Below are 12,951 nucleotides of genomic sequence, written 5' to 3'. Positions count from 1 at the left end.
CTTGCTCATGGCTGGTGTTCTACTGCTCGAGCCACACCTCCAGGTGGCTTTTTGCTGGTTATTCTGGAGATAGACTTGCATGGACTTTTCTGCCTGAGTTGGCATCAAATCACAATCCTCCTGGTCTCACCTTTTGAAATAGCTAGAATTACCAGGGAGCCATCTGTATGCATTTCCTCCTACATTTTATTTTGGTTGGTCATGGGGCTTGAACTCTGGACATGGGCGTTGTCCTGGAGCTCTTTCTTCAGCTCAAGGCTAGTGCTCTGCCACGTGAGCCACAACATCACTTCCTTCCCCTATATTTTAGTGCCCTACCCTATTCACCAACCTAGATCCTCGTGGTCTTTTTCCTTGCAGGGGCCACAACACCTCCACTGCAACCCACTTGGACACACGCCCTCTACTGCAGTTATTTCAGGTCCTGTTGCTCTCAGTCCCCAAATATAGGTGCATATTAGCTCACAGCCCAAACACTCAGAGACTGCCTTCCTACCCTCCACCCAGTGCTAAGTTTGATTGACAGAGCTTCTTCTCTGCGCTGTGTGCACAGCCATGTCCTTGTTCCTTTTCTGTTACTATGAGTACATGCCAGACTGGGCAAAGAACAAGGTTTATTCAGCCCCCATCCTGAAGGTCTGTATTGGATAAAAGCCTTTTTACTGGTTAGGACTCCTCAGTTCCAGAGTTGTGTAGGGGACCACAAATGTGCTGATGTGAATCTCTTCTTAGGAAGCCATACGTGCATCCTCACAGTCTCATCTAACCTAACTACCTGCCCCAGTCCTGCCACCATGCTCCACAATGGGCTGGAGGAGTTTTGGTGGGGCATTCAAACCACAGGAGCAGCTCAGCCCTCACTGACCTTGACATTGAGAACCTGACACTTTGATCTCTGGGTTTTTCTTTTTTTTCTCTAGAATCTAATATGTTAAACTCTTTTTTGTTGTTGTTGTCAGTCATGGGGCTTGAACTCTGGGCCTGGGCACTGTCCCTGAGCTCTTTCAGCTCAAAGCTAGTGCTCTGCTACATTGAGCCACAGCACCACATCCAGTTTTCTGGTGGTTAACTGGATCTTTAGTGCCTCGGATGGCTTTGAACATTAATCATCAGATCTCAGCCTCCTGAGCAGCTAGATTACAGACATGAGCCACCAGCACCTGATAAGGCTAAACTCTTTGTTGCACTTTTTTCTGGTGCATTTTACAACTGAGAACGTGCCACATTTGATAATTTACCAAGTCTTCTTCAACATTACAAATAGACTCACCACGGAAAAATTTACACTTAACACTTTAATTTCTTATGTGCTCAGTTGAAGTGTCTTCCTCTTCCAGTAATCAGGGACATACCGAATTTCTGGGCAAACACTCCAGTGACCGCCACAAGGTGTCGCTGTTGAATAGCATCTGCTGCAGTTTGGTGATTGCTGGTCCATGACTACCTTGACCTCTCTCTCCTCTAAGCCAGATGCCTGCTCTGGAGAAGGGGTACCCCATATTAATGTTCTCAAATTACAGTCTCTTCATGCACCCTGATAGGCTCAGCCAGATGGCTTAGGTCTTCAAAAGGTTCCAGCCTTAAACAGCCTGGACTCCTAATGAGGTCAGGTCTTTGGTCTAGACTCCATCCTGGGGAGGGTTGGGGAAGAGACTCAGCTGGATTAACAATAGATGAGTTTCAGATCTACTAGGGGAGGGGGTGGCTCCTTGGGCAGGGGAAAGGTAGATGGGAATGTTTACAAGCAGCCCTGAGGCCCACAGGAAGAGAGGAAGAAGCCTGGGCAGCTGGAGAGAGCTGTCTGCCTGAAAATCACCTGCTGCTTTATGGATGACATTCGACATGAATTTCTCCTCTGGCGGGGCACAGAAACATCAGTAATTTCCACATGACTCCCAAAGTCCTGGCAGCTGGGCTTGTAGGGTTTGTTGTTTGTTTGTTTTGGTTTTGTTGTGTGCCCATCCTGAGGCTTGAACTCAAGGCCTAGGTGCAGTTCCTGAGCTTTTTGTATTCCAAGGCTAGCACTGCACCCACCTGAGGCACGGCGCCACTTCTGGGTTTTAGGGTAGTTTGTGGGAGGTAAGAGTCTCATGGGCTTTTCTGTCCAGGCTGGCTTCAAACCATCGATCCTCAGATCTCAGCCCCGAGTCGCTGGGATCCCAGGCATGAGCCGCCCACAGCCTGGTCTGGGTTTGCAGTCTTAAGATGCGGCGAGTGTGGCACGCAGGGGACACAAGACACGAACAGGGGTCCCGGGGCGGGGTGGGGTGGGGTCAGGACAGGTACTCGCGCACCGTGAGCTCTTTGAGGGTGACGCTGCGGTCCGCGGGCCTCCGGAGCCGGCTCTCCTCCAGCAGGGCCTGCAGGGACACGAAGTCCTTGCCCAGCGCGTAGGCCAGGTGGACCATGGCATCCAGCAGCGGGCGGTAGTAGCGGTGGCTCTCCCGGGCCTGCAGGCAGCGCAGGGCGCGCTCGCCCGCCGCGAAGGCGTCGTCGGGGCGGCCCAGGTCGCGGTGGCACAGGAGCAGGGCGCAGAGCGCGGGCACGCGCGCGGGGGCCCAGTGCGCCGTGAGCTTCTCGTGCAGCGGCAGCGCGCGGCCCAGCAGCTCCAGCGCGCGCGCGTAGCGGCCGGCGCGCAGGCAGCCGAAGGCCTCGCACAGCTCGGGCCGGGTCAGGAAGTCGGCGAACTCGCGGGAGCGGCGCACGGCGCGGATGGCGTGCACCTGCCGCAGGTACTCGCGCAGCGCCCGTGCGCGCTCGCCCACCGCCGCCGCCGCTAGGCAGCCGGCCAGACGCTTGCGCGGCAGCGCCACGTCCTCCATCTCCTCCGCGAACGCCTTGCGCAGGCTCCGGTGCAGACGCTCGAAGTCCGAGTAGCGCCGCTCCACCACCGCCCGGCCGCTGTCGAAGCTCCCGGTCTGGACCACCACGATCTGGTACAGCTGCGCAGGGGAGCACAGAGGACTGAGGCCACGGAGGCCGGGGGGCTGGGGTTCCATCGCGCCGCGAGGCCACGGAGGCCACGGAGGCCGGAGGGCTGGGGCTCCATCCCGCCCCGAAAAAAGAACGACCAGGGCAATCTAAAGCGCATCCCCACGTGGGCCACCCGCACATGCAACTTTCCTCCCTCCCTCCCTCCCTCCCTTCCTCCTCTTCCTCCTCTTCCTTCCTTCCTTCTTCCTCCCCCTCCCCTTTTCTCCCTTCCTTCCCTGTCTCTTCAGGGTCTTCTTGCCCTGTATAATCAAGTTCCAGATTCACTTAGAACTCACGGTTCTCCTGCCTATCCTGCACGCTGGCATTACAGGCATGCACCATCCTGCCCTGCTGATTACTCATTTTTGTGTCCGAGGGTGGTGGGTGCGTCACATGTATCTATTTGAGCAGATATTACTTACATACAGTGTAACTAGTCTCATTGTGGCATTTGTACCACAGCCTGTAAGGTGTGTGGCAGGCTTTGATCATGTTCCCCCACCACTGTTCTTGTCTTTCCTCCTGTGCTGTGCTATCTAGAAATTGTTCTCAGCAAGAGTCCATCCTGGAATAACAACTAGACACATCTCAAGGGAAAAGGAACCTACCCGTGCAAAGAGCCTGGGGTCCCTCTTGGTTTAGTGTTGCCCAAACTGTCACTGGGGAAGCTTGGGCTGGAACACCTGAAAGTTGGTTTCTGGTATGGCATGATATTTCATCTCCTAGCGACGACTTTACACAGCAAGGGAAAAAACAACTTTCCCGGGTCCGTTTGGAGCCACACTGCCTGGGTTAGAATTTGCAGTCCCCTCCCAAGCCGTGTGGTCTTAGACAGGTGACTTCCCATTTCTGAGCCTTAGTTTTCTCCTCTGTAAATGAATACTAGGAACGCTAACTGATTTATTTCCTCAATGATGGCAGAATAAGGGTCAGTGCTCTGGAGCCACACAAGGGCTGTGCCCTGCATGCCATTGGCCATCCTTACTGTTTCGGTCTGGATGATATGAAGGTGGAGGCAGCAGTCTACATCTCTCTCCCAGGCTGAAATTCTAGTCTGGCAGAGACAGCAGCCCCAGCCCAGAGCATCCTGTGCCACGGTGGCCAGCCAGAATTGTAGTCACATCTTACTTAGCTGGGTTTCTGCTCTTACAATTAGCTTTTCTTTATGTCACGCCACACTGGGCTCTTACTGAAGTGTATTTGTGTCTGATTAAATGTGATCCAGTTCAAAGTAGGGAAGTAGAAAACCACAGGAAAGGATAGGCTGCCGTGAAGGAATGGCTGGAAAGAGGCCCTTGTTGCATGGGCTGGAACCCAGCTCTTTAGTATGGGAACAGTGACTTCATTTCTCTTCTTCCCAGGACGTGGCATGATTTTACTGGGAGAATTCTGAAGACCAGTGTGTCAACCCATTTTATGGATGGAAACACTGTCATTTCACATGACTTGCCCAAAGCCAGGAAGGAGGCAGTGACAGGACCTCAACTTACCACAAACTTAGAGAGTTTTCTTTCCTCGATGCGTGCTGAGGCGATCTCAAAGAGCAGCTTGACAGGCTTCCAGTGGCCCTTCTCCTTCTGCCAGCACTCCTGCAGCTCCCGAGTGGTCATGCTGGAATTGGAGCTTGGGCCACCGTGGGCATCTGGAAGGACATCACCCTTAGGAGACTGTATGGGCAGCATCCATGGCAGCCAAGGGCTCTGGGAAGTGGCTGCTGTAAAATAGATCTAGATCTAGTGGTGGCCTGAATGGGACCCCTGTATGCAGCCTGACCGAATCCACTCACCATGACCCTCTCACCCAACCTGCCCCTCAACCACCGTTTCTTGGTTATGAAATGCATTGTTCCAAGTCTGCAGACAGAAAACCCCATGCTCCCCACAAACAAGGACCTGGTATGCCTGTCTACATCTGTACTCCCCAAAGCAGGAACCCTGCAGCTATGGCAGGCACCCCTGGAGCACAGACTGGTGGTAGGGAGGTGGTGTGGGGGGGTAGGGGGGAGCTGTGAGAAGGTTGTACACCAACTCAGCCTGGCTGGATCATCCTGACCCTGTCCTGACGTTGTCCATGTGGCCTCACACATGGAGTCCAGGCCTCCCATGTTCTGCCTGGAAGAAAGCAGCGCTGCCCAAGCCTCCCTCCAACCCAGAACTCTCAGAGAATCTAGAGAAAACTTAGAATCCTTCCCCCACAGAACCTGAGCAAATATTTGTGCATTTATTGTAAAGGGGTCTGGGGTCCTTTCAGTGGGTCCAACCACCCCCCATGCCACATTGACTGGCTGGTGGAGTGAGGTGAGGGCCTCCTGTTTGTTCTGGGAGCTTTTTGGTGACATTTCTAATCATTCTTCATGGGCATTTCTCTTTTCTGAACCCTGTGCTAAGCGTCAGCTCAGTCTGTTCTGCTTTCTCTGCACTTGGAGCAACTGTGAGAAGATTTCTGTACCAGGAGATGGCGCTATAGCTGACATGGTCGGTGATGGCTGGGCGCGTTGACGCCGCTCCGAAACTTGCAGTCTGTTGGTTCCCTCAAGGAAGTAATTATGATTTGGGTCCCAAGGCCTTTCCAGGGCCACCGTGACATGCTCAGGAGCCCCCTTCGGCCCATAGGAATGGGGTTGTGGGATAATAGCCTGGCTGTCCTGTCCCTAAAATGACTGACCTGTGTTCCCTCCTGGGGGACACCCACTGGGACTGTTCTCTGCTCTACCTTGTAGAGTCCTCTCCAGGCAAACAGCACTAAAGCCTTGTCTTGGGTCGGCCTTGGGATGACCAGAGCATCCCCTATGGGATGCCCCTGTCCTGAGCCCCGGGCCTCAAACCCACCTAAATGTCCATCAGGTCCTAGACACAGGGGGTCTGGGCCCATGGCCGCTGCTTCCTGCCTGGTCCTTGGTGTGCACTGGGTTACAGCTCCTGTCCAGCCGGGGGTCTGGGGGTGCTCCGGACTCTCCATGCTTGTGGCTGCCAAGGTGAAAGAGAAGATAGTGAATGTCTGTTCATCTTGAACTCCTGGAGGTCCCGCCTGGGATCCACAGGAGAGGAGCGTGGCAACGATCCCCCACCTTGCTGGATCCTTCCCTGCCTGCCCCAGACCCAGATCAAACCTGGGCCTTTCCTCAGCTGACCAGATGGGTCCTAGGTGGCCCAGAGTCTCCAAATGATCCAGGGAATGGCTTTGGTCGTTACTTGGGAAAAAGGTGTTGGCATGTCTTGACAAAAGTCCTGGTACTTAATTTTATATCACTATGCAAATGCATTCTCTCTATCTCTAGAATCAATTTCCGTATCTATCTACTTTCCTAAAAATCTATTAATCATCCAAGTGTCTATTTCATGCTATGTATCTAATCTATGTATACATGTACCTGTCGGTCTAAAATCAAAGATTGACTGATATCTTGTTATTCCCACTTCATACTTGTCAAGGTCTTCACACCACCCTGTCTAATTCAATGCTCACAAAATTCATCATCTCCTGGCCGAACAACAGAGAAGGATACTGAAGTCCAGCCCATGGTCACACAGCTGGTCACTGGACCAATAAGCAAACTGGAATGTATCTCAAATGTGTTGCTGATGCTTGCTGCCTTCCTCTGAATCTTGAAAATTCTTCTGTAGGGTTCCTGTTTTGCCCAGGTGGCTTGGCCTTGTTAATTACATTTTAATTACATACAACCTTTTCCTGAGCACTTTAACAAGAGATTCTGTTATAGACGCTCCTTGAATTTCAGTTACATCCTGTTAATTAAGCGACACCCTTTTTGCTGGCTGTGAACCTGAATTCAGCCAAAGTGAGTGGAGGGGTGGGGCTTGCTGGGCTAGGGAAAGAAAGGGAGCCGCCTGCCCGTTCTGTGCTTGCCAGAATGGTAGGTCCTTCAGAAGTCAGCTTTTCCTTGACAAGTTCCTTTCAAGTTGGTGTTTTCAGTTCTACATGACACCACAACATCCTGAGCTAATTTTTCTTTTTCCCCTTCCTTCCTTCCTTCCTTCCTTCCTTCCTTCCTTCCTTCCTTCCTTCCTTCCTTCCTTCCTCTCTCTCTCTCTCTCTCTCTCTCTCTCTCTCTCTCTCTCTCTCTCTCTCTCTCTCTCTCTCTCTCTCTTTTTTTTTTTTTTGCCAGTTCTGGGGCTTGATCTCAAGGCCTGAGCACTGTCCATGGACTTTCTCAAGGCTAGTGCTCTACTACCTGAGCCACAGCACCACTTCTGGCCTTTTCTGTGTAAATGGTATTGAGGAATCGAATCCAGGGCTTTGTGCATGCTAGGCAAGCACTCTACCACTAGGCCACACTCCCAGCTGTCCTGAGCTATTCCTAACAGAACTCTGCCCTACCTTGCACTCCCCCCCCACCCCCAGCTCCCTCTGAATCTGACCGCCAACTTTGAAGGAATTAGTTTTGCCTCTTCTTTGGGAGGAAGGAACTGAGACACAGAACTGGCCAAGAGGAAGGGCCAGTACAACCCCAAAATCTTCCTCCTTCTCTGAGATGAGGAAGGAGGGCCTAGTTGACACAGAAATTGTCAGTAACCCAAAAAAGTAAAGGAGGTGGTTGTTAGCCGGGAAGTCACCTTAGCTTCTGTGCTTCACATCCTGTGACATGGTCTGGAAGCTGGTGTGAGACTAAGCTAAGGAGACATAGTGAACACAGCTCAGAGCTTGGCACAGTCTTGCTTTTAGGATCTGGCAGGTGTTCGATGCTTTGAGCCCCCGTGGTGATAGAAATTTCTTAATGAAGCTATAGGCTGTAATTGAATGACAAATGGCACAAATCAGGAAAATCTGATTTGATGGAGCAGAGGCTGGGACACAACTTTGTAGCCCAAATTCAGGATAAAGATGAGGTGATGACCTCCTGTGTTGGCCAGAGAGGGGCCACTGCTGCCTGATCATTCCAGTAGCTCCCCTCCAGCCCTAGTTCAAGGCCTGAGAGCCTCCTCAGTGGGCCAAACCATCAGGGTATGGGCCCCATGCCTCAGGGTCTTGAGCTTTCTGTGCAGAGTGGAAGGAGAGTGGGGTGTTCTCCAGGCATCCAGTGGGCCAAAAGAGACCCTACCTCACCTTTGGGCAAACTGAGTCAAATAACAGGACCTTGACTGGCTAGGACTGCATCATTTGTTTCTCAGACTCTTAAGGAAGCCTTCAGTCCTGACTGCGGGTCCTTAGGTGCGTTGTTTACTACCTCCCAGCCCCTGGCTGCTGTCCCCTCCCTGAGAAGTGTGGCACAGCCCTGTCCTAATAAGGTGACATAAGCTACAGGTAGGTCCCTTGTATCCTGCTAACTTCCCAGGCAAGATTCAGGTAGCCTATGCTTTCTTATCTAATGAGATTTTTCTTTTGCCAGTCCTGGGCCTTGAACTCAGGGCCTAAGCACTATCTTTGGACTTCTTCCTCAAGGGTAGCGCTCTACCACTTGAGCCACAGTACCACTTCCGGCTTTTTTCTATGTATGTGGTACAAAAAATCGAGTCCGGGTCTTTGTACGTGCTAGGCAAGCACTCCACCACTAAGCCAAACTCCCGGCCCTCTAATGGGATTTTTGACCCAGTGTCTCCAGTGGAAGCTGCTCTGAATCTGCCTCCATTGATTCATCAGTGAAATGGGTGATGATGAAGATGCTGGGCTTTGGGGTGCAGCCCATCCAGCTCTGTTCTCCTGATCAGGCAGCTGATGTCTGGTAAGCAGCACACTGGCTTTCTCAAGACCCTTGACGATCCAGAGATCATGTCTCGACTCTGCAGGGACAAACCTGGACACCTAGAAAGTGGATTTCAGCAATCAAGGTCAGCTGGCCTGTTAGGTCTCCCACTGAAGGACAGAGGTATGGAAAGGAAAAATCCATGCTTTGCTACTCCCATTGGGGTCTTTTTTAAAATTTTCTACCATGCACACTTTATTATACTTGCTTTATCACAGTCCACTCATGTAATTTGTTCAACCATCTTATTGTTTAGACTTCTCAAAAAATAAATTGCAGGGCCAGGAGTTTGGATTAGTGGTAAGAGTGCTTGCCTAGCAGGCACAAAGACCTGGGTTCAATTCCTTGGTACCACCTACATAAAAAAAAAACCGGAAGAAAGCCCAAGGACCTTGCTCAGACCCTGAGTTCAGTCCCCAGGACTGGCAATAAATAAATAAACAAACAAACAAACAAATTGCAGCCAGGCATGGTGGCTCACACCTGTAATCCTAGCTACTTAGGGGGCTGAGATCTGAGGATAGTGGTTCAGAGCCAGCCTGGGCACTAAAGTCCGTGAGACTCTTATCTTCAATTAACCACTAGAAAACTGGAATGGCCCTGTGGCTCAAGGGGTAGGGCGGTAGCCTTGAGCTGAAGAGCTCAGGGACAGTGCCCAAGCCCAGAGTTCAAGCTCCTTGACCAATAAATAAATAAATAAATAAATTTCTACTTCAGAATACTTCCCCCACATGTCCAAGCATGAAGATTATTGATGTAAAACATATACAATGAAGGGGAAAATACATAATATACATTAGTTGAGTTTTGCCAATACGCTGTAATACAATGCAATCCCTGTTGAGTCATAGGCTATTACCATCTATCCTGTCTCTTCCCATCATATATTTTGTTTGTCAGATTATTTCAAAGGAAATATGACAGTGTTTATTAAATAAAATATTTAAGAACTAAATATCTACTTGTAGGATATGATATTCAACATAACAACAAAATGATATAATACTGTTTCTTAGCATTCCTATGCAGCAGACAGCGTTTACTTAGAATCCTAACAAGTACCTCATGAAGTGGTACTGTAATTTTCTCCTTTTTACTAAAATGGTAGAAATCAAGGAAGCTAAAATCAAGAAAGGTTAAAGAAGATATCAATACTACTTATCCGGAAAGGAGCAGGTATAGATCCATATATAGCAATATAGGATACCATGATATTTCATGAAGAGAAAAATCCAAGTGCAAAGTGATACATAATGTATGATTCACAGTTCTGTAACATACCTATGACTTGTGTGTGAATGTGTTTCTGTAAGGAAAATTATAACTAAATGGATATAAACCACACTGCTGTTGATGGGATTTCCATGATGGAAAGTTCCATTTGCTGTCTGATAAGATGATTTTGTGTTTTTACAAAATTTCTCACAGTACTCACACTTCGTTTTTTTTTTCCAGTCCTGGGACTTGAACTCAGGGCCTGAGCATTGTCCATGGACTTTCTCAGCCCTTCCCAAGATATACACACAAATGCACCCTATATAAAGAAGGCAGATCATCAAAAACTAAAAACAGGGCCCGGGAACATAGCCTAGTGGTAAAGTGCTCACCTAGCATACACAAAGCCCTGGGTTCATTTCCTCAGTACCACATACTTAAAATAAAGCCAGAAGTGGTGCTGTGGCTCAAGTGTAAGAGTGCTAGCCTTGAGCAAAAAATGTCCAAGGACAGTGCTCATGCCCTGAGTTCAAGCCCCAAGACTGGCAAAAAAAGAGAAAAAGAAAAACTAAAAATGAAAAAAATAAGAAAGAAAAAAGAGGGGTGATGTACAGATATGCTTCTATATCTTGGAGATCGTTTCAATATGTACATTATTTTATATAAATAGGAAAAGGCATTGTGCCTTGTGTTTTTCTTCTAACAGTCCCATCTTTTGGTGTCACTGTGTGTGCATATCTAGAATCATGTATAAGCTATCATATCCCAGTGTATTTTAGATCTAATTTCTGTGTCACTGCGGCTGTGATGAAGCAAGTTCTCTGGTACACCTCGTAACCAGGTCTGGACTTTTCCCCAGGCCCCTAAAGATTGTACCTGTCTGGCATTTCAAAATGAGTTGAGGTGAGCAGGGAGGTGCAGAGGAGCTGCTCCCTGCTCTTTCCTGACATACTATGGAGAGCCCCTTACCTAGGGGGTGTCACACCCTCTCCTCCCTACTTCGCTGCCCCATCAAGTACAGCCAAGAGGCCCCAGGAGGAGGGGACTGAGCCATAGTGGACGGGGAAGCTGAGCTTGGGTCTAACGCTGACTGACCTGAAATCTCCAGGCTCTGGTGGTGTCCACAGGTCCAGAAGGAGAAGATGGGCTCTCTGTTCCAACCTCTGTGAGTGTCTGCCTTGTCTGCTGCCTGGCTTTGCTGTTTCCTGTAAGAAAACAGGAAATAGGCTGAGGAACCTTCTCCCCACCGCCACAGCCCATTGGCTGGCGAAAGGTAGTCTACTGAGCCCTACTGACAGACAGCCTGGGGCACCCCACAGAAAGGGCATGGGGCCAGGCTCAGCAGTCCAGGTTGGCCTCACTTCCAGTAGCCTCCATACCCTTCAGAGGTCTAGACAATGTCTTTGTGTCTGTCCTTTTCTGTGCCTTTTGACAGAAAACCACGGGGCAGATTAATTAAAAGGAGTTTGTTTAGCTCACTGTTCTGGAGACTGGGAAGGAAAAAAGCAAGATGGCAGTGTTGATAGAGGGCCCTCAGGTAGAATGGTAAAAGATTCCAGGGCAAGAATTAACAACCCCATTCTGGTAATAACAATCTACTCCCACAATAATAGTGTCAAACTTGATGCTGGTGGCTCACAATCTTAAACCTAACTACTTAGGAGGATGAGATTTGAGGATGACAGTTCAAAGTCAGCTTAAGCAGGAGTGCTTGTGAGATTCCTGTTCCCAAATAATTAACCACCAAAAATCCAGAAGGGGAATTGTTGCCCAAGTGGCAGGATGACAGCCTTTCACAAAAAATTGAAGGGAGCCAGGCCTTGAGTTAAACTCCAGTGCTGACATCAAAAACGGATGTTAGGGGCCAGGAGTTTGGCCTAGTGGTTAAAGTGCTTGCCTAGCATGCACGAAGACCCCAGTTCGATTCCTTGGTACCACATACATAGAAAAAAGCTGGAAGTGGTGCTGAGGCTCAAGTGGTAGAGCTCTAACCTTGAGAAAGTCCAAGGACAGGGCTCAGGCCCTGAGATCAAGCCCAGGACTGGCAAACCCCCACCTCCACCCCCCCCCCCCCCCCCCGCAAAAGGATGTTAATCCAATCTGATGATTTTCCACTCTTGTGATCCAATGACCTCTCATTTGGCCCGCCTCACAAACCCCATCCACGCTTTGGGGTGCACTGGGAGGCACAGCCAAATCCTGGGACTGTTTAACATGTAGCAACCCATGACCTCGGCACAATGAGGGCCATCAGGCTCCAGGTGGGGAAACTGAGGATTGGAGCACAGAGCTGGGAGAGGGGGATGCAGCTGGTGGGTAGCTTTAGAGTTTCATCTGGTACAAAGCATCGGCATCCAACGCTACTGACAGAAAGTTCCAGAAAAAGTTCTTCTCAGGGATGTGGCCTATGATCACTATGTTTGGCCTTAGGGGTAAGGGGAGCTTGGCCCTCTACCCCCAAACAGGTCCCCGCATGTCTTCCCAGCCATGGTGCCCTCTGTCCACCACAGACATCACAGCCCTGATTTTGCTGGTAGATGGATGCTTGCATTATTTCCCTTCTGCACCTCTTCTTCAATGAAACATCTGTTCAAGCTCACCGTCCATGATTTGTTTCTGGAACCCCCTCATCAGCCATCAGGAGGTTTAAGATGAGTTAAGAAGCGGAACAATGCTGTGTTGTGCTATACAAGTACCGAGAATTGATGTTATTCTCAAACCAAGATAGTGTACTCCTCTCATTGGTACTCGTGATTGCACCGGCTTGCTTAACTGCTAGCTTTGCTTACCGAAACAGCCATGTAGTGCCTTCTCTGCATATATGCTTCTCTGGAATGAGCCCAGGGGAAGGACCAGATGCCAGTGCCTCTGCCTGCAAGCCAGGGGACATCTTGTACCTCATTGGCCTCTACCTCCCACTACCTGGTAGAAGGTCCAACATGGAGCCAGATGTGAAGGGTCACACCTGCAACCCCAGGAATGTCATGAATTTGAAGGCATCTCAGAGAAGTTAGTGAGGCCTTATCACAAACAGAGTATAAAATTTAAAACTCTGCAGTTGTGGC

The 12,951-nt window shown here is 49.8% G+C and overlaps 1 protein-coding gene across 3 annotated transcripts; it reads right to left on the bottom strand.

The window, feature by feature from the left end:
- Nucleotides 1-2,185: 2,185 nt before the first annotated feature.
- Snx20 (sorting nexin 20) lies at nt 2,186-11,064 on the bottom strand. Of its 3 annotated transcripts, none has more exons than XM_090357048.1 (4): nt 10,982-11,064; nt 5,802-5,939; nt 4,464-4,684; nt 2,186-2,942 (listed from the first exon to the last, which is right to left on the bottom strand). In XM_090357048.1, the coding sequence occupies exons 2-4, from the start codon at nt 5,929-5,931 to the stop codon at nt 2,274-2,276; spliced, it is 1,020 nt and encodes a 339-aa protein (XP_090213174.1). In that variant the 5' UTR covers nt 5,932-5,939; nt 10,982-11,064; the 3' UTR covers nt 2,186-2,273. The 3 variants fall into 3 exon arrangements, with proteins under 3 accessions (XP_090213174.1, XP_090213176.1, XP_090213175.1); XM_090357050.1 differs by having other exon boundaries at nt 4,464-4,615; XM_090357049.1 differs by lacking the exon at nt 10,982-11,064 and adding an exon at nt 7,545-7,618.
- Between the last annotated feature and the right edge of the window lie 1,887 nt (nt 11,065-12,951).

Source organism: Megascapheus bottae, chromosome 24 (genome assembly GCF_031878675.1).
Source record: "Megascapheus bottae isolate mThoBot1 chromosome 24, mThoBot2.hap1, whole genome shotgun sequence".
Lineage (NCBI taxonomy): Eukaryota > Metazoa > Chordata > Mammalia > Rodentia > Geomyidae > Megascapheus > Megascapheus bottae.
Note: the sequence above shows the minus strand (reverse complement) of the source record. Positions and strands in the feature narration are given on the sequence as shown.

What these genes read in the sequence shown, in the direction of transcription:
- Snx20 (XM_090357048.1), bottom strand. Translation starts at nt 5,931, where the DNA reads ATGGAGAGTCCGGAGCACCCCCAGACCCCCGGCTGGACAGGAGCTGTA. An exon ending in AGGACCTGATGGACATTTAG is followed by an intron (nt 4,685 to 5,801) that starts GTGGGTTTGAGG and finishes ATTTTACAGCAG; the next exon opens with CCACTTCCCAGAGCCCTTGG. An exon ending in GAAAACTCTCTAAGTTTGTG is followed by an intron (nt 2,943 to 4,463) that starts GTAAGTTGAGGT and finishes TCCCCTGCGCAG; the next exon opens with CTGTACCAGATCGTGGTGGT.